The sequence below is a fragment of the Nestor notabilis genome, unplaced genomic scaffold, assembly GCF_000696875.1.
Source record: "Nestor notabilis isolate BGI_N333 unplaced genomic scaffold, ASM69687v1 scaffold983, whole genome shotgun sequence".
NCBI lineage: Eukaryota > Metazoa > Chordata > Aves > Psittaciformes > Psittacidae > Nestor > Nestor notabilis.
Genome location: NW_009921284.1, coordinates 38,104 through 59,574, shown reverse-complemented (window position 1 = coordinate 59,574; position 21,471 = coordinate 38,104). Strand labels below are relative to the sequence as shown.

The window sequence follows — 21,471 nt, the reverse complement described above, 5'->3', positions numbered from 1 at the left end:
CTTATGTATGCACTGTTTCTTTATCTCCTTATTGGTGGTTTTATGTATACAGTCGTTGTATGCACTCTCTTCTCATATGTGAAAGCTTCATCTCATAAGGAAACAGATTTTCAAAATGAAGAATCAGTAACACAGCACTACTGTATATTTGAAGTCACTGCACTTAACAAGGGTTAAAATACTGTGTTCGGACTGACAGTGTGTTTTTTCTGCTCTGCAGAGTTTCTGTTTTGCTGTCTTTTCCACAGCTTAGTCACAGGAAAATGGCACTGGGGGTTGAGGTTTCAACAGAGCACCAGAACATTGGCATGTTTCATTTTTCTTCTTTTCCTCCTCATTCTGGTGGCTGGCAAACTGGCTGGTGTGAGGTGGTTTGGGAGAGTAAAATAGACTGGATCACTCCCTCATAGACAAGCAAGAAACTCCATGAAGCCATTCAGGATTTGATCTTGTTGATTTCAGTCCTATCTACCAGCTGCTACCCAGAAGTGCTAACAACTTTGTCCTTGCATTTCCGGGCAATTTTTATTCCCTTCTAGTTTCACCAAAGCAATAGTGTAAGCCAGCTGGAAAATCCTGACTGCACGCAGTGTTGTACAAACACCTTGATACTGAAAGGTAAGACATATTTAAAAGCTGACTGGTCAGTGGGAATATCCATGCCTTCATGCATCAGCTTCATGATTTTATCAGTGGAAGTGAGCAAGGACAGAAACAGGGTTGGTAACATTTCCATAGCTAAGCAAAAGGTCATTTCTTTATGGACATAACATTCACGAAACCATCTTAAGGAAAGCACAGTATTCGGCACAACGAAAAGAGTTAAATTAGGCAGCAGCGCCTGCTAGAGGGCTGCTTAGTTTTGCCGGGAAATAGAAAAATCAATCCTTTTGCGAGCACAGCGGGCGGTTATCACCCTGCGCGCTCAGGGTGGAGGCTTCCCCGTCGCCTGATGTTCCAGATGTGCCCGAGGTGCACGATCGCCATCTAGTGGCTACTGGAAAGTAAGGAAAAGGAGCCTGTTGCTGACTGGCATATGAAGCATTTCATGGGTGACAATATGTAGGATTTCAAGCTTTTAATAACGTTTTTACTTGCCCGAGTAATTCCTCACTAAGAAAGAAAATAATAAAAATCAAGCCATTTACCTTTTTTTTTCCTTTTTTTTTTTTTTTTTTTTTTACCATAAAGTGGGCCTTCTGTAGATTTTCTTTCTCAGCAGTTTCACAGCAGGCACAAGAAAACTGGGTGAACGCTGACATGGTAAACCAACATAGTCAATAGACGTAGATTATGCATGTAGAAAATGTTGGAGTTGATGGCATACCTAACCTTAGTGTTTGTTTTTTGTTTCTCACTTAGAATAGCTACAAATCACATAGCACAAAGATATTAATAAAAGACAGCACCTCACCACCATACATTCTCTTCCTCTAATACTATGAGATTTCGAATCGAGAAGCAAGAACATCACATTGTGTTAGGAGGAAAAGGTTCTGTTTCCAGATACAGTGAATTTTCCATGTGACTTTTTAGCTCTGCTCCTTTAATTCTGCAGTTATAAAATTACAGCATTATTCAGTGCACTCCCTTTTTAATGATGTCCATTCACAGAAAGACCTGGTGATAGCAAGAGCTGCTGTCACAGAGCATGGTAGTGTCACAGAGGCACAGAAATAAGCAGAAAATCCTGCCTGTTTACAAAATATGCATAAGTATAAAACACACTATGTAAAATAACATCCCTGCATAATGATGCTGTTATTCTTCTGTCAGCTGTGAGTCATTTCTTTTAAATAAATACCTTCTACACTCCTTAGGTATTTAAAAGGTAGGGTTTTGGCAGGATAGGTTTCTTCACTCCCCTATGGAAAATCATCACCTAGGTGCTCTGCCTCTTATAATTCTTTTTTCCCTGGTACTTTGTTCATCTGTACAGCACAGAAGAGCAGGTGACTTTGCTCCCTGATTAGGCATGGAAACAAGTAGAATTTTCTTTTATTATAACAATTTAAGTGTTATAGCAACTACTTCCTCCATGCCCCTTTGGGCTAATGCTCCCAGCTGGTAGAACTGAAATAAACATATACTGAAGAAGGCATAAGCCCCCTGCATTTCAGTGCTGAATGCCACTGTACCTAAACATGCATTAGTACAGCTAGTTTCTGATTGCTGTACTTTCTTCTATACAGTATGAAGCAACTGAAAATGTTGCATAAGTTGAGCAACATTCAGTCTCTTTTCCTACAATTCCCTGAATCTTTCAATTGCTGGGGTTTTTTTTCTTTCATTTTTAATAATGACTGTGTGCAGCTGTAAACCATTTTCAAAGGTAAAAGTGTTTACTGGTTGGATAAAACCAGTCTTTTGAGACTGATACAGATTATGATATTGATTTATTTAGGTTTAATCTGTGTGTTAAGAAATGTTTTCTTTCTTTGTTTTAATTATATATCAATGTGGTTAAGTGAATTGTTTTATTGTAACCTAAAAATGTGGAATTTATTAGGCAAGTCAAACAAAAGGAAATAACTTCAAAGTATATTCCTTTATTTTACCTCTGTTGTCATCAGAAAGTTCCTCCTAAATGATTTTAATCTGTCTTGCCGCTCAGATTTAGCCATCTACTGAGACAAATAGGAAAATGACCGTAAATATTTTCTGGATGTTTTTATTTACTAAGATTTAACAATATTCTAGATGCAAATGGTGAAGTCCTACTCCTAAATTCAGCAAGTTACCCATGCCAATATGCCTAAACTGATGAATAATATCATTATAGTCCTGTGTTTAACCCTCTTCATGGTTCAAAGCATTTTCATGACTGAAATGTCTTGCTGATGCCTGTAGGTAGATTGCACAAATCTTGATCTAAATGTTCAGGACATTGACAAAAGATGACAACAAGGTTTCTAAGCCCTCGTTCACCCTGCCACCCATATTCCTGCTTTTCTTAGACCAACTCCAGACGGTCCTATGCTCTCATGCCCTAACCATTGGACTCCTAGCACTTTGTGGTCAGGACTTAAGCCCTCTGAACTAGTAGAAGAAGACACTATGTCAGTGGTAGATAGAATACTGACACCTGTGGGAAAGGAGAATTTTGCCATTTGATCTAAGGGGCATAAAGTTTGGACTGTTTTTTTGTGATGTATCCCTCCATTACTTAGAATTTTGGTACTTTCTCTCCCTCTGTATGTCTTTGAACATGGTGAGAAAAACAGCATGCTGCTGTGAAAGGACAGTTACTGTAATAACTTAGGCATTGGCTTTAGGAAGATGTAGTCAGATATTAAAGAAATACTTAGAAAAAATTAGAGTCAGTTGCTGATGGTAAGTGTAACTTTTAGAAGAGCAAAAACTGCAGTAAGGCAGATGTTAACTAAGAATTACTCTTCTTTTTGCCTGCAAAACATTTCATGGTGTTGGATCCCTTACTGTTATTCCTTTATTCTGTTTCCAGTTGAAACAGTATTTACAGAGGTAGTTAACAGTATGGTTCTTGGCATCAGTATTAAAAACTTTATTACTTTTGAGTTACATATGTTAAGGAAGAATATATATTCTTAGTGGTGATTGCTTTCTAATAGCCTTAAGAACACCTGGACCATTTATATAAAAGGCATTTTTAATTTAGCATCACAGATGAGCACATGTTATTTTAATTGGGTTAATTGTGCATTTTTGTCCATTCACAGTATTGCTTTACTGTGGCAGATGGCCCAGTGTATGTGTTATAAATACTTTGCATGACATCCCCTCTATTTTACTAATCTTCACTGTGACTTTCCCATTGGTAATGACTAATGACAGTTTCCTAGCCAGCAACTTTTAATAGATTCCTTTTTTTCTCCTTAATCTCTGCCTGTCCTCAACAGCACTGTTTTGTTCAATAATTTAATCAGTTCAGCAACAGTATAATATTAGATAATTGAATCATTACTTTATGAATTTCTGAAATGCAAAATACCCATGAAGTAATCACTGATGAATATTTCACTATTGATGGAGACCACTCTCTTTTCTGAAGAAATAGAAAGGGTTTTGCTATCTATACTTGAATGCTTTTTCTTTCCTTTTATTGTTATTTCTGTTCCTTGGTCCTGAGAACCATATGCAGTAAATAGGAAGGAATCCAATAACCAGAAAAATTAAGGAAGAGGATTAACATTTTTGCCTGTCCACCATGAGCTTGTTAACCATTCAACACCTACATCCAAGGGAGTGAAAAAATTCCATTCATCCCTGTCTTCTTTTATCATTGAAGATTTATCTACAAAAAAGGGACTCTGTGAGGCAAAACTACTTCCAGGTTTATCCCACCAGTGTTAACAGGGGAGACGATGTAGATGCTGCAAATTCAGTGAGAGAATGGCAGCACAGTGCTCCTGTGATTTGGTGTGAATTTTTGGGAAACTCATGGACTCTGGGAATTTCTGACTAACCACTCCTTTCCCTGTGGATGGAATCAGATAGCCAGCTGGTTTGTGCTTACTATCTCTGTGTTGCTAGCAGCTGCTATGTTTTGCTAAAGGCAGTACTCCTCACGCTCCCTCTTTTATCTGAGGTGTTTCATGGAACAAAGCAGTAGTGGAGCAGAGCTAGCAGGTGGCTGTATGACAATTCCGTGATTTCACAGCAGTTTGTGAGATTTCACAGTTTAATTTCACAGTTTAATTGTGTTCCTTCTCGAAACAGAAAATTGCATCAAATAGGAATGCCATACAAGCCCTAACCACAATCTGTATTTTGAAGTTTTTATTGCAGAGATAAGGAAGGGGAAACTGGCTGAAGCATATTATAACTCAGACATTAGAATGAGTTTAAATCTTAAGTTTAAAATTAGTAATCTAATAGCTTTTATTCAAAAGTGGTTTCTGCACACATAAGGCTTTCATACCTTTTTGTCATCTTCTTCTCTCCTCCCCAGAGTGATGTAGGAAGTTCAACTTAAAAATGCTGTAGTGCTTTTTAAGGCAACACGTGTGTGTTAATGCAGCTACCCTGGCTACTGGCCTGAATTTTGAAACAGTTCAATAGTTTTAATAGAATCTCTCTTTACTCGTGGGTGCTGCTGAAGTCACAGGATGGGACAAATTCTGCCTTTGGAGACATTTGCAGGCTATCAGTGAATCCATCTAAGGGATTATCCATGTGTGTCCAGGCAGAAAAGGGAGTCAGTCTGATCTGATAGAAAAACAATTCATATTGAATTGCAAAAGGAAGAAACATGTAAATTCACCTGAAAAAATTCCCTGTGAAGGAGGAGACCTGATACCCTTTACAGAAAAGGAAAATAGAATAGATAAAAGATTATTGTTTGCTGATATTGAAAACTTTCAGGGAGGCTTAATGCCAAACATTTTCATTTTTCCTCTGACAGGCACAAGCATATTTACTGTTTACGAAGCTGCTTCTCAGGAAGGCTGGGTGTTCCTTATGTACCGAGCAATCGACAGTTTTCCCCGATGGCGTTCATATTTCTATTTCATCACCTTAATTTTCTTTCTGGCCTGGCTTGTTAAGGTACTGAAAAATGTGTTCTTTTAAACCCCTCTGCAATGTAGATCATATTAGAATGAATTTCTTCTCTTTTCTGCTTGCTGAGCTTTGTGTCAGCCATTCTTTCTTGTTCTTTCTTTCAGAATGTTTTCATTGCAGTCATCATTGAAACGTTTGCAGAAATTAGAGTGCAGTTCCAGCAGATGTGGGGGTCCAGGAGCAGTACTACTTCAACTGCCACCACCCAGGTGAAGCACCTGAGATGCTAAGATTCTCTGGGGGCTTGATTTGGTTTAGTTTATGAAGGAATAATAAGCAAAAACCCCCCCGCTATTTGATCTGATTTATTTGACTTTGCATGTTACTACATATATTTTAAAGTTGATACATGAATTTTCATATAAAATTGAATTCCAGCTTGTATTATCCAACTAGGCTTTCTTAAAAAACAGTAATAGAGAAGACTGTACCATGGTTTTCTATATGGCTGGGTATGTTATCGTTATGTTTTTATTTTGTTTTAATGGAGTACAATAGTGCTTCCTTATCATGTCATTGGTGACTTTGGAATCGCAGTTGCTACTGGTTATCACTTTCTGGACTAAGGAAGAAGAGCTGAAATTGCAAGCTGTAGCTGGGAGAGGTCAGAGGGTAGCTGAAGTGTTTGGGGAAGTTGGTCCTGGAACTGAGAAGGGCATGTTGAGACCATGTTGAGACCAAGGAGGAACAGTGTCCTGAGGCAGTGAAAGAGCCGTGCTAATTGTTGAGGTAGCTGCAGAAATTCGGACCTTGAATAAGAGAAAATGGGTAGGAAGAAGCAATGGTGCTGCATGTGGGCTGTGTAGTGTGAAAGAACTAGTATAAAAAACGTGGGCTGTCGGGTTAAGATTGAAATTCTTTCGTTCATGATTGTAACAATCATATTATATATCCTGAACATACAAAAAGCCAGGCTTTTCCACGCTAGTGCGGTTTGCCTGCTATAAGAAGGACCAGTACCAACTGCCTGCAAAAATCTCTTAGAAAGACAGATATGCGAAACATGCCCATGAGGAAAGTATTTCTAACCTCTGTAGCTAGAGAGTATTTATTTTCTCTAAGCTAGAGGATTTAAGTGTTTCAAAATTATTTATTAAATATTTTCTGATATTCCTCTGGATATTCCTGTAATCCATATGTAAATGCCTGCTGTTACGTTTTCTGCCTCAAATAGACTTTGTGGCAGTAACTTCTCCTCTATTTATGTCTTTGTCAAAACAGACTTGGTGATATAAATTTAAAATCTAACAAAAAAAAAAGGACTTCCCCACATGATGCATACTTAGGCTAAGGAACTTAATATTCATTTCATCTCTGATCTCAGGGATGGGGCAAATTCCTGAGCCATACAAGCTTAACTGATATACTGCAAGCTAGAAGCTGGAACATAAAAAGCAAGAAGCAGCCAACATTAAGGCATTTCAAAGATAAAAGAAATTCCAAAAATTATGTCATCATGCCAGAGAATATGAACATGTTGAATATAAATTACAGCATGCAAAATAAAAATCATATGTTGGCTGCAGACAAGCAAATGGTTGCTTTATTCCTTGAGCCACTGGCATAGTGGGACACAAAAGGATTCCAATTTACTAAATTACAAAAACCAATTTTTTTTCTGTATTAAGAAGGGCAGAAAATTTCTTGCAGGTTTTCGTGTTGAAAGCACCAGATGGAAGTTAAAACCCTTCCTTGTTTTGTGCATGAAATAACCTTGAGAAAAAAAATAACAATATCTTTTTTCATTTGCCCACTTCACAAATCATTAAACTTATCCTGAAATGTAGTCCTATAGAAAAGAAAATGAGTGTCCGTGAGTCAAAGTCAAGGGAGGGGTCTCTGGAGAGGGATAAAAGGAGGTTCTTGTAAAGCACTTTAGCACTGCACGCTAAAGCATGGCACAAAGAGGAATAACTCAGGACTGAGATGTCTGTACAACTCATTCTGGTGCAGAGGTGCTAAATAAGGACTCAGCAGCATTGTAACCATATTTGATACTGTACCCAGTCTAATGAGCACTTCTCTCAGGATGGCTTTTAAGCTTCAACCGTGCTGCTGTGGCTGTGTTCTCAAGGTGACTCGTTTGGGTGCTGGGTGTCAAGGAAAAGGTGGGAGTGATGTGGGAACTTCATCACGCTTCATTACGTAGTATATGCAGACTCTCAGGTAGCAATTCAAAATGCTAAAGCCATTCATTTTCTTTCAAGGACATTTTCAAGGACAGTGTTAATCACATCCAGACATGGTTTCTCACTCTTCCTTATGTCCAGCAGTCTGCATGTTTTTTATGTCCTAATTTCTGAGGGGAAAAAAAAAAAATAATAAATGCCTATACTTAACACTTCCAGAAGTAAAATGGGAATACTGCTGGGTCAGGAGAGCCTTTTCCATTGACATCATTAGAGCCTGGGTATCATTCAGCTATTTGCAGGAATTATAAGCTCTGGTTAACAATACAGAAGGACTCTATAGCTACTCTTGATATGGCTCAGTGTGACAAAATTAAAATCTGATCCTTGGAGTAAAATAATCTTGCCAGTAAAAAAGACAAGGTTGTCTATTATTTCCAAATGCACCATGAAACTTCTTCGGTGTTCACAATGTATTTGTGTTTCCTCAGGATAAGTTTACCTTAGTAAGGAATTTATTCTGAACAGGTACCACTATCTAATGATACTAATCAGAGATTAATTGTATTGGTTTCTACATTAGAACTAATAGAGACACTTTGTGTTTGATGTTGTGTGGGTAAAATTCAGAATCTATTACTGATGGAAAGAGAGCATGTTGCTTTCTTTTCTCCCTAGCAATAAGAACCAATTCCCTCTTATTTTAGACTAGCTCCCATCAAAATGTATGCAGGTCCTTAAGGGGAATGTATTATTTTTCGCTTGTATTTATTGGCACATAAAACATTTCTGACAACAATCTTCCCTTTCAAGATGTTTCATGAAGATGCTGCTGGAGGTTGGCAGCTTGTGGCTGTTGATGTGAATAAACCCCAGGGCAGAGCTCCTGCATGTCTACAGGTATGACACTGCTTTTTAATAAATCTGTGTGTAACCAGCACCACTCAAATATTGGCATAAGGAGACTGTGGTGAGAAATAGCTACAAAACTTTTAGTCATAAATTTCTTTGAATCCATTGCTTTCTGCAGTGCGGGCATGTTCTTGAAAATCAACAAAAAAAAATATACCATGCTGAAAGGGAGAAGATCAGAATGATACTTTCTTTATAAAAGCTCTGTTTTGAGAAAGATTTTAGATTTTTAAAATATAAAATAATGTAAGTAATCACCCTTTATCTGTCAGACTTTATGTACAAACTGATTCCATTCCTAGGTTATTCACAACAGAAAAGCTTGTTTATTAACTGCAAAATAAAGTAACATATGCCAAGAAGCAAAACTAATCATAATAAACACAGAAGTACCTCATTTCTCTTGTTCCATCTTGGAAGTAAGCTTATAGAAGAAATGGGAAGAGGCATGTAGGTAGTAAGCCATACACTGTTTGAAACTTCCAGATTTAATATTCGCACTTAGATATAGGTGAGTTTGTAAAACTCTATCCTCATTGTTTAAATAAATCCAGACCAAGATAAGTAATATTTTTATAAATCCCTTTTTATTACAGCAGCTCAAGCTTTTATTTGCAACTTGAATATTGTTACTTCTGGATGAAACAAAGTTGCTTCAGAATATAAAGCCAAATCTATGATAGCAATCTGATAGCATGATGTTTGCTGGCAGTTTTGGTTATGTTTGGTTTAATGTGTAAACTAAAATACATGTACTTGTTGGCAGTTGTACATTGCTGAACACTAAAATGGCAAGCACCTTTCATGCCCTCCACAAGCTGTTCATTCTCAAATATTTCTGCTTTGTCAAACCACTGCCGTATATTTAATTATAGCATATTTCTTAATTGATAATTCCAAATTTAATTCTTATTTTTGACAGCAATAGGAATATCATTTGTGGTATTCTCAAGAAACAGTCTTAAGTAAGTAGATAAAACATAGCTGAACTCACAATGAAAACTGCTCCAGATGAAAGTTCAGATGGCATCTGAGTTGCCTGGTCTGCCTTTGTCCATTGTATTTCATTCTTCCTCCTTTTAGGAATTGTGTGAACATACAATTAATTGCATTCCAGGGAACATAAACCTCAAGCATCAGTGGGTGCTACAACTTCTTATAGTTGCAATTCAACTAGCAAGTTTTTTTCTCATTCTGCATCCCTTTGTGCAATATCTGCAGGGTTTGCAATAATCTCTGACGTTGCCGGATGTCAATCAAGGGAAAGCAATCCAAAGGAAAGAAATGTGTTCAAATATTACTTTATTGGGATACTGCTGAAAATAGGCTTTATTCTTATTAAATATAGACTAAAATACATCCCAAAGAAAGCAAAATCTGAAAGTCTGAATTAACACAAACACCTCTATTCATCTCGTCATGCATTATTAGTTCTGTCAATCCAAAGTAAAAAGATAGTAGACTTCCAAAAAAGCTAACGTATTTAAAGCCTTTGCAATATGTTAAAGATATTATTCATGCATTAAGTCTCTAGGTGAGAGATGTGGTAGCTATTTTCTAAGGGTTTGGGTGAGTTTTGTTCCTTGAGAGGAACATGGTGCATAAATCTGAATCTTGGAAAGAGTTAATCAGATTGGAGAATATATACCTTGCCTTTAGGACACATTCAATTAATTTCCATTCTTCTGACCTTTATTAGCTAAGTATATTGTCATCATTCAATATCCTGTGAAGGATGGAGTTCTTAGGAGGAGCTAGTGAAGACTCTCTATTGCCCTGTATAATTTTAATTAAATTTTGCAGTAAGTTTGGTTTTATTAATTCCTCCCTGGGGTCTGTAAATATTACTGCTCCACATACTAAAGGGAGCATTATTAAAAGTTCTGTTTCAACAGTTACATAGATCTGTGCCTGTGCTTTGGTGAAACTCCACTTACTCAGTGTAGTGAGTTATTTACAATTTACTTCCTTTATACTATACTGTACATAGGGAGAGGAAGTATTCTAACGGCTAAGGGAATAGAAAGGGACTTTGGAAATCTTGATTCGATTTGTTGGCCAAGCACAAATTTCCTGTCGACTCTGAGAAAACTACTTAATAGGTATCTTTGCTTTAGTTCACATTCCTTCTGGTGGAAAAGGGTATCCCTCCCAGATTTGAGTACTGTGGTGTTTATACCTGCTAGCTATTTTAGAGGCACCCCAATAAGATGGGTTTGTGCTAAGTTACATCCAGCTTTCTAAAGTGGAGAGTGATGGAGGAAAGAATGCAATCTATGTGTGGTGTGTAACATAAAAACCTCTCCAACACAGGTTTTGGAAGACACTTCATATGGACTAGCTGGGTCTGTGGGGTTTTACTGGTTTGGACTTTGTTCAAACAAGTGGTCCCTCACAGACCAGGTCAGGGGTTTCAGCCTGGCAGGCCTTACTAGCCTAGGTGGAACACTGCTATGGCACATGGAGCAATGCAAGTCTGGTTCTTTTCCTGAGCAAACAATAATTCAGACAGAGGTACCTTATAGACTCTGTGCAGAACCTTTGTAACTCACTTTGTCTCACTCAAACATGGTGTTGCACCAAACTGCTCAATTGTGTAAAACAAATAAGCAGGCTAACCATGTCTTTACACTTCTGTCACAGTTGATCTGCAAAGAGGGGATTCCAGCTACTGAGTAGTGTGTGTTGGTATGTCCAAACTGCTGGGCACCACTGTGCTTGCCAGGGTACCCCCTCTTGTCTCCCAGGAGCCCACCTGCCTTTCCACTGGCTGCATGGTATATGAGTAGAACAGAACCAGTATGTGCAGACAGGTCTGCGATCTGCAAGGGTCTCCTGCACACAACAGCATAGTAATTAGGAGGCATTTAGCCTAAACCATGACAGATGGGCAAGAAAGATGGGTATTAACCTGGTGGGTTTTGAAGAACTTTAACTCAGATACCTAAGTAAGTTTTCAAAAAGTGCCTGGAAGTGGAAACATGAAAAATTAGTATCAGTATGGTTTCTGATTTTGACTTGCAAATCTATCCTTGTGTGGGGCAGAGAGGTTTTTATTTCGGTATAATGGTTTTACATTCATTGCATTTTTCTTTTGAGTGTTCCCAAAGGCGCTTTATGGTCTTCTGTTACTTATTCTTGCTGTTCCCCATGACTGGCATTGATTTAAAATATTGATTTTCTTTTGTTACTGAAAAATAATCTTTGTGTTTTCCATTTCGACATGAACCATTTGGCATGAATGCACGCTGAGGCTCCCACACTGCCACATTATTTTGCTGTTGTTGATATTTCTTCAACACATTGTAGTGTGTTAGAACTTCCTGCCTACCGTGATTTACTCCTACAAGCACAGTAGGAAGCTCTCAGTTCACAAATAAAGAAAAACTGAGCAGCAGGTTCCAGAAAAAATCCTTTAAAAAACTCTTTGAGCATGTTTTTATTCCTTTAATCCCATGTTAAAGGCACATTGTGTTTCTTACTATTTCTTTCCTGTTGATTTTAGAGGTTGTTGATGTTTCTATCACTCCTTCCTTCTCTTTGTCTTCTTGTCCAAAAAGACTTGTAAAGAATACATACTCATTTAAAGCTGAAATAGAAAGATTCAACTCATGTCTTCCATGAAACCGTGGTTGGTATTAATAACACCAAGTAATGACATCTTCAGTCTTCTGAATGCATAGTTTTGTAATGAATAGGGAAAGTCTGGAACTATGGTTCCTGTGGCAAACAATGAGCCAGACAGCAATTCCCTGTTCACGCTGGTATTTGGTGTTCCTATGTCCATCAGAAGTGAACCTCACAGCTGGAGATGGAATGATGTTTAGAAAAAGCTTGGGGACACTGTCAGCATGAATGGAAGTGGTCACTCACAAAGTATATGTGCACTCGTGCTCTGATAGCAAGATCTTCAACAGATGAAGAATACTATATTCTCTATTAATCATATGTGCTCCATGTAGGGAAGAAATAGAAGGTCACAAAGCCATGATCTGAGTAAGCAAGTGAGATTATTATGATTACAGTGCTCTTGAACATATGATTAATGTCAGGAATTTAATCATACCCTTTTGCCTCAAAAAGAAAGTTCGTCGTTCATGCTATATGTTATTGTCCGAATGTGTGACAGAATTCTGTACAATTACAGAATTTTAGAGAACCTTGAAGAAGAGACAAAAAGATCAAAAGTAATATCAAAAGACAGAAAACATATGGAAGATGGAGGAGACATGACCAGAGAAGCAAGAATTTAGTGGTTTAGCAGTTTCATAATGGATATGTTGAATAAGAGAGAGAAATAGCCCATCCCTAGAAGTGCATGTAGTGACAGGACAAGGGGAAATGGCTTCAAGCTGAATGAGGGTAGATTTAGATTACATATTTGGAAAAACTTCTTCAGTGTGAGGGTGGTGAGACACTGGCACAGGCTGCTCAGAGAAGCTGTGGCTGCCCCATCCCTGGCAGTGTTCAAGGCCAGGTTGGATGGGGCTTTGAGCAACCTGGTCTAGTGGAAGGGGTCCCTGCCCTTGGCAGAGGGGTTGGAACTAGATGATCTTTAAGGACCCTTCCAACCCAAACCATTCCATTATTCTATGAAATGAGGCAAAACAGTACTTACAGATTTTTACTGCAGGAGTAACAGAAAAGAACACAAGTGGGTTTTCTCTTCTTCTCTTTCATGAGAAGTAATTACTAGTGAACCAGAAAAGAGTAGTAGTCTATTTATATACTAATTTACCCTTTAGTGTAACTTTGGAATCAAGCAGAAGGTATGCTCACTCAGTCCTATTCTTTTCTTACCTACAGTGGCTTTCATTACATGATATACATATATAACGCATTTCTTCAAATTAACTGAAATCCTCTCTTACAGGGAAAGAAAAAAATCTTCTTTTTCAGTTGGTTAAAATTAAGTTTTTATTTGAATGAGTTTATTATTTGAGTATATTATATGAGTTTATTCAGAGGCAGATTGAATTGATTCCAAATCCTTAACTTCTGAGGCTGTCATTGAAAAAAAATTAAAATCCTACTTCCTTTTTTCTATGCCTTGTTCTTGTTGAAGGCTCTTGAAAGCCTAGAAATTGCATCAGTTAACAGAAGCTTGGATAGTTCAGTGATGTACTTGGCACTGAAACAGTACTGAAAAACAACCATGTTAGTTTTACTGACAAGGCTCAGGAGCAGAGTATACAAAGTGTAATGTAAAAGCAAGCTGTTAGTTTTGGTGAGGTAAAACTGGTGGAAAAAATTGGGTGGAATGGAAGACTGCAGAGAAACTAAACATGTTGGCGGCAGAAGAACAGGCGCAATAACGTCCCATTCCACCTTTCTTTCCCCAGTTGTATATGGGAAGATAGTAAATGCTGGGCGTTATGAAAAGAAAAAAAACTAAGAGAGATTTCCAGTATTTTCCACTTGCATGTAGAGTAAGAGAAGAAATAGTGAAAGTGTAGTGACTGGAGTAAAGGGATAGAGACTCCAACATCTGGCTAACTGTCAGAGTGTGGCTGAGATTTCACAAAACAAGATGTCATTAAATGTGTGCTCAGTTCCAGCTTTATGCTATTTCATGTGAGGAAGGTAAAGCTGTTACCATCCTCTGCTGTCTGCTCACCCCCTTTTTTTAGGGCCTTTAACTATAGTAACAGTGGCAACTAAAGAGACAGTGAGTTTACTCCTGGAACACTTCAGTTCCCCGTCTCATCTGGTAATGTAAACTGGTGTTCACTTCAGTTTATGCTGTTAAAAAAAGTTATGAATTCAGACAGCTGAAATTATTACAGTTTGTTTACCTGGAGGAAGGAGAAGACAGGGCAAATACAATGTAAATGTAAGTGGTGAGAACCACTGTGGTTTTTCTGTTATGAATTAAAAAGATAATCTCATTATCTTTTGATAATGGAAAGAAATGGAAAACCGAACATATTTTGGCCATATACTTTTTTCATTCTTCACCATTTTTTACTGAAAGGCACATGAAAAACAGTAAGCCTTATGGTGTAGATATTGGGGTACTCATAAAACAATGCATTTGCCATGTCTTAAAAATTGGCCAGTACCAGAAATAGGCGTATATAGATCATCCTTCTCTGAGCTTCTGGATGCCCATTTATGCCCCCATTCTCTGTCTTGGACTCCTGCAATCATTCATGTTGGGACTTTCTGAAGTGGGTGTTAAATTTAGGCCATTATATTTAGCATCCGTTCATGGATTTATCACCTATCAATTTGCTACCTTTTTTTGAGCCCATTTATCACTTTGGCCTCCAGAACATCTTGTAGGAACAAGTTACATAAAGTGACTGTGTAGCATTTTAATTTATAACAATTGCAGAATTAATTTGCTAATTTTTTTGAGATTGCTCAGAAATAACAAAAAATTAATGCAAAGATTATTGGTTGTAATTTTGAGATGGATGCTTGTTTTCAATAAAACAAAGAATTTGAAACAAAACTTGACAATCAGGATCACTAGTTGCTGTAACATGCAGTCAGTAGCAACAGGAGGGCAGACATGAGTGTCTGCGGACTATAAACACCAAGTTTGGGGATGGTTGGTTTATGTTTGTGTTTGTGTGTACAAAGAGAATTACCAGTGATGAGGAATCTTCAGGAAGTCAAATAGATTTTGAATATCAGGAAGGACTGTTAAAAGGAGACATTAGGGTATTTGATGACAAGGCTGTTACTTCTAAGACAACTTTCTGCCATAGGTAACATTCTGGCATTAACAAATATTAATAACCTAATAATTATTAGATTCCTATTGTAATTTTGTCTGTGCTTCTATTTCTCTGCTACTGAATACATGGATCTAAAAGAAAAGTAATTTCAAGGGGGTATGGAACTGCATGCACATTTCCAGTCACAAGGCATACAGCCTCCCTCCCACCCTCCTTCCTCTCTTTCTTGCCTGACTTCTTTTCCTTTGTAGCCATTATACCAAAGCACTTATGTTAACAATGAGTTAGAGACATGGTTCTTTTATGTTCGTAGTTTCTTCTCTGTAGTTTTCTGTCTACTTGCTGAACTGTCTGTTCTTGTTCATTACAATCAAAGTAAATTACTAGCCACAGTTTGTAGCAATCCAACCACAGAAACTAAACAAAAAAGAAAGAAAACATGTTACTGATTTCACTGTTTTGCATTTGAACAAATAGATTCCATGAACATGACTTCCTCAGCTTGAACACATAATTTTGCTGCAGACTTAAAGTAACAGAATCCCATTGCTCAGATAGAACGGAGAAGTGTTAAACTATGATTAAGCTTATAAAAGAGTGTGGTTTTCCTTGGCAATAGTCTTTATTAGAGGAAGGCCTCCTGCAGCAGAAAACAGGGTCACATCAGGCCCTTGGCATCTCCTTGGGAGATAGGATCAAATATTTTGAATTTCTCTGAAGTAAAATCTTTGTAAGGCAGAGTTATATGGAAGCCTTGGCTGACAGAGTCAGTTAAGATCTCTGAACTTCCCCTTGGTTTTGGATGAGATGAAAGCAGAACCTTTGTGTAACCCCTTATTTTCAAATTGGGCCCCAGAAAGCTTTCTGCTTCACAAGTAATAAATTTTATGTAAGGATTTTTTATAAAACGTTCTTTTGCACACGCCTGTACACTTTTATTGGGTCTGACTGAGATGTAGTTAATTTTCCTCATAGCAGCCCTCACAGCACTGTGCTTTGCACTGGTAGCTAGAAAGGTGTTGGTAACACACCAGTGGTTTTGTTACTGCTGAGCGGTGCTTGCACAGCATCAAAGCTGTCTCTCCAGTATTCCCCCCTCACCAGTCAGCTGGGGGTGGACAAGATCTTAGGAGGGGACAGAGCCAGGACAGCTGATCCCCACTGTGCAAGTGGATATTCTATACCATATGTCATCTGCTCAGCAATAAAAGATAAGGGAAAGGAGGAGTGTGGGGGGCATTTGTTGTTACATTTGTCTTCTGGAGCAACGACTATGTGTACTGAAGCCCTGCTTCCAAGGAAGTGGCTGGACATGGCCTGCTGATGGGAAGTAGAGAATAAATCTTTTACCATTGCTTCTGCGCATGGCCTTTCCTTTGCTTTATTAAACTGCCATTATCTTGACCCATGAGATTTTCCATCTTACTTTCTCCCCACCCTGTCCTGCTGAGGAGGTGACTGACGGAGTGGCTTGGTGGGTACCTGGCATACAACCAGTGTGAATACACCACGACGGTTCACCCATAAGGTGGCATTAAGTAGTAACATTTGGTTTATAAAACATCATGGTTCAATTAATAAGCTAAAAAATGCCTATGATAAAATATACAAGTTGTTATAATATTTTTTAAAGACTGCTTCATCTCTGTGCTTTGGGAGTTTTTTACCTGTCTTTTTGCTGTGATCTGACGAGGCATACTGGACCATTTTTCTAGCATTCTATTCAGCAGTGGACTTCAGTACAGCTTGTACTCATAATTTGTACTTAGAAATTTTGCAGTGCATGAGTGTCAATGGATTACAGAAACTATTCAGTAATACCACTAAAATTGAAGTTCAGCTGAGTTTCCTTTAGAAAATTTTATTTCTGGGGTCAGATATGTCCAGTGTTTCAAATCCCATCAAACTGAGAACAGGTATTTAAATTGTCATGTAGCTTTTTTGTGTTTAGCACAATTACAGCAGTCAAAGCCTTGGAAGCAGCAGCAGCAGCAGCATGACTTCCTTTAGAGCTGTAACTTGGATGACAAATCTGAGCAAACTGGAAGACTGCAGAGTCTTAGAATAAAACTAGCAGGCACTTTTCTTTTTTTTTTTTTTTTTTTTGTTTCATGTGAGTTGTTTTTCTCCAAATATTTTCCATATTTCTAGTATTTCACAGAGAAATGTCTCTTTTCACTCTGACTGAAAAGAATATCGTGTACGACAGCTCTGTAGGTTATTAGATTGCTCTTTTTAGATGTTTTATTTAGATTTTTGAAACTTAAAAAAAAAAAATCACTTTGCAATATCTGTTACTGTTGGGGTCTCTAATCCTTTGGGTTCCTCAGCAGTCAGTGGAGGGAGTGATTCCCATCATGAATAATTTACATGTTGGGAATGCTGAACTGCCTCTCAGATTGTCTTTATTTCTTCATTATTACGGGGAGGCAACATAAACTGTGTGGCCTTCTCAGCACCTCAGTGAAGTGCCTAAGAGTAAGTGGGATGAATCTGAGCCAATTGGTATTTAAACAAACAGTTTTTGCAAGATCCTGAAATTTTTAAGTAACTATTTCATATTCAGGTTAAAATTTTTACTTTCAATAGCTCAGTAATATATCTCACCAAAAAAAAAAAAAAAAAAAAAAAAGATAAGAAGTCCTTGCCTTTCCTTATTTATTCTTGGTATTCTGAACACTAACTCTAACTTTTGAGAATCATTGTCTTAAGTCCTTAGTAGATGCCAGTGGTAGGACCATAATGGCACAGAGCCAATGAAGAGAGATGGGCACTGCCAGAGAGAATCTGAATCTGGTGGTGCCCATCACTCTGCAGACTGCATCAGAGTGCAAGGTGTCTACTTTCCTATTTTAGGTGTGCCAGTGCTTTTGGACTGAATCCCTAAAGCCAGGCTGTACCTCCTCTTTCTCTGGTAGGCCACAGTAATCTATATTACATATTTCTGATGTGCAGATATACAGCAAAATTAAGTCCCACTTTTGCAGTCATGTATACTGAATTTTCATAAGTATTGCATTTGTTAAATCTACTGAAATCAGTAGAAGGTACCTAGAGCTTTGGGAATCATGTTTCTATAGGAGCGATTTCATTGACACAAATGCAGTTCTTATACAGAGAAGTATTTACACAGTCCTGTCAAAGTCTACATCTGTTTTACTGTGTGGATTCCTAAATGCCAGCTAGAGAGAATTGTCTTAAGCAGACCTTTGCATTTTAACAGGCTGAAGGCTGCAGTGCAGCACAGTAAATTCAGGTTTTCAAGCTTATTCCCTCACAATTTTGCTTCCCCTTTCTAGGATTCCTTTTCTTTTCTACCCTTGAAAAGAGGGTCTTTGAGGCCTGGTGGAGGTGAAGAGGAAAGCTAGCCATATGGCATGTGGAGGAAGGAGGCTGATTTCATTCATGTTTAATGTATGTGAACTGATAGCACATATTTGCAACCCTTCTTTGGCATGGATAAATACACTTTGAGTTTTAGCCTGAGGTTTAGTTTGGTGTTCAGGGTGACTGTTTTGCAGTTTGAGGTCTTTCTTCCCTGTCTATTCTATTAATTCTTCCATTAAAAAAAAATAGAAATTATTCATGTCTCAGAGCTTTCAGACAATGTACAAAACTGCACTGTTACAGTAAGAATGATCATTCTCTTTGATAGACTCATTAGCTTTATTTTTATAGTTTAAGAGGGCCAGGATGGATACCTGGGGGTTCAGAGGCCATCTGACATGGACTGCATCCTTCTGCACTTACTTCTCCAGAACTGATCGATCATGCTCACTTTACACAGTGCTTGGCCCTTTGTCTTTTCTGGGCCCTGTGGCATCACTGTCCTTCAGGCACAAGAGTATCCAAAATAGTGCAAGCATTGTGCTGCAGCTCACCAGAATGATAGGTTTATGGTCTGATCATGCACTGCATGCCCTCTGGTTTAGTACAAGGGAGAGTGAGTTCAAGGGTGAAACAACTTTTTTGACATTAGTACAGAATTGTACAGGTTGTACAGAACAGAGGAAGTCATGCTTAGACGTTGTTTTAGAGATAGTAACTAACTGAAGAGGTCCAAACCAGAGTGGTGCAGCCAGCTAGCAATTAAGGAAACTGGACATCATGACCGATGTTTGTAGTTGCTTCTTGGCTTTCATTCCTTTAATAGAGTAAAAGTACCAGATGGTACCAGAGAATGAGTTTTTCCCCGGTGAAAAGTTTTTAACAAGTTCTTTCATAACACAGGGGCAACAGGATATGGTACAGTACTTAGACACAGAAAACAAACATGCCTGGTTGTTAATGTTAACTGTAAGGAGTAAGTAGAGGACAGAAAAGTAGGATAGGGTAAAACAGGGTGTACGTTATATGATACGAGCAAGTATGACTAAGGTAAATGGGATAAAATAAAGAATGAGAGATTTTATGGCCAAGAATGAATGTAGATTCTGTGGAGGAGTTTGTGTGGTAGGAGGGAAATGCCCTCCAATGGCTGCAGCCATTGTCATCATAGAATCATAGAGTAGTTAGGGTTGGAAAGGACCTTCAGGTCATCTAGTTCTAACCCCCTTGCCATGACCAGGGACACCACACACTAAACTATGTCACCCAAGGCTCTGTCCAATCTGGCCTTGAACACCGCCAGGGTTGGAGCATTCACAACTTCCTTGGGCAACCCATTCCAGTGCCTCACCACCCTCACTGTGAAGAACTTCTTCCTTGTATCTAATCTAAACTTCCCCTTTTGTCAGGCCAGGCTGGACAAAAGGCTAGAAAATAATTCTGCATCAGTAGGGATAAGGGTGAGGTGCAGTAGATACTTATTTCATTCTTTCATAAGATGAGAAAACCAAAATGAATCACAGCTCAACATCTGCCCCTCAGCTATGTTGGATTCTTTCCCCAACCTCACCTTTTGTCCGCATAAGGAGGCTTGATCTTTCCACCTCAGCTCAGTGCAGAACTGTTACATGGGCTTCCTTTCTTCAGGACAGTTGGCAAAACAGTAGCATGTTGTTTCCTAGTGCACAATAACCAGTTGTTCCTATGGGCAGATATTTAATGCACTCTAGTACTAAAAATTTAGTTATCCAATGGAGGTACAGAAGGTTATACTTGAGAGAAACAGGCACTTTCAGCAGATACTTTCTTTGCTAGTTATGATGATATATATATTTATAGGCCTAGACCCACAACATGCTATTTCATATTAAAATTGCAGTGGTTAAGATTTTTCATAATTGCTTTCCACAGTCACTCATTTTCATTTATACTTCGCCTCGTCCTTTGAGTAGTAGCGCAAGACATCATACTTTAAGTGCCACTCATTATTTTGCCATTAATGCCACCTGGTCTATATAGTCTATGTGGTGACATTTTATTAATTGCACAGTACCCAGGGTGTATATAAGTAATTTCTTCTTCTGTATCATAAATTTTCCAGAAAAGTTTAGCTGAGAAAACCAGATACATAAACTAGCGGGCTTGATTTCAGAAGGTATTTTACTACAAATCCTGCTAATACAGCAGAGTTGGCAGTACATGTGCTCCTTTATTTCTGGCTTCCACTTCCCTTTGTAGGATCCTAGATAACTCAGAGGAGGAACTGGAACACTAATTAGTGAAAGCTGACTGCACATCCAAATTCCTTCCTCATGCTCTCTTTTTCTGCATATAGTTTTGCCATCCGGTCTGTTATTCTGTTGGCTCAGAGCTATCATCTTGGATATCTTACCAGTTTTGTTTGCTATCTTCTAAGCCATTTCTCTTTTACTGAGAAACTGCCTCCCACTGACTATTCCTAGTTGTTTGCAAGAGAAGTCTTACTATTTTTACCCTCAGTCACTCCTTTTCATCCCCTGCCTGAAGTAGAATTTCCCAATACTGCCTAGCTTAGAAGCTACTACCAATAGATCCATTCACAGATCCTTATTTTCTGCTGACTTTCTTCTCTAGCCAAGGTTCAGCAACCTTTGGTCTATGCTGGCTGTCTTAGCCAAGTCTGACAAACCTTCATTTGTTCAGACCTACTCTCATCCATTTAGTTGCTGCCACTCCATGAGAACTCATAAACATGCTTCCTTCACTCATATACATACACATATATATAGTATTATGCACATTAGTCACTAAAACAGGGCAGAAACAAAGCAAACAATAAGAGCCCTTTGTGCGAGTTTGTTTGTTGTGGGTGAGCAATCTTACATTCTGGTTCTGGA

General features: G+C 38.3%; 1 protein-coding gene across 1 annotated transcript in view; it reads left to right on the top strand.

The window, feature by feature from the left end:
• Window positions 1-5,383: 5,383 nt before the first annotated feature.
• The window catches only part of LOC104403039 (sodium leak channel non-selective protein-like), a gene marked incomplete at both ends in the record, with an annotated part of 51,762 nt that continues 35,674 nt past the window's right edge, over window positions 5,384-21,471 (top strand). Inside the window, 3 exons of the mRNA XM_010011070.1 lie at window positions 5,384-5,526; window positions 5,646-5,750; window positions 8,484-8,570. Coding sequence (XP_010009372.1) covers window positions 5,384-5,526; window positions 5,646-5,750; window positions 8,484-8,570 — 335 coding nt within the window. The remainder of the gene's footprint in view (window positions 5,527-5,645; window positions 5,751-8,483; window positions 8,571-21,471) is intronic.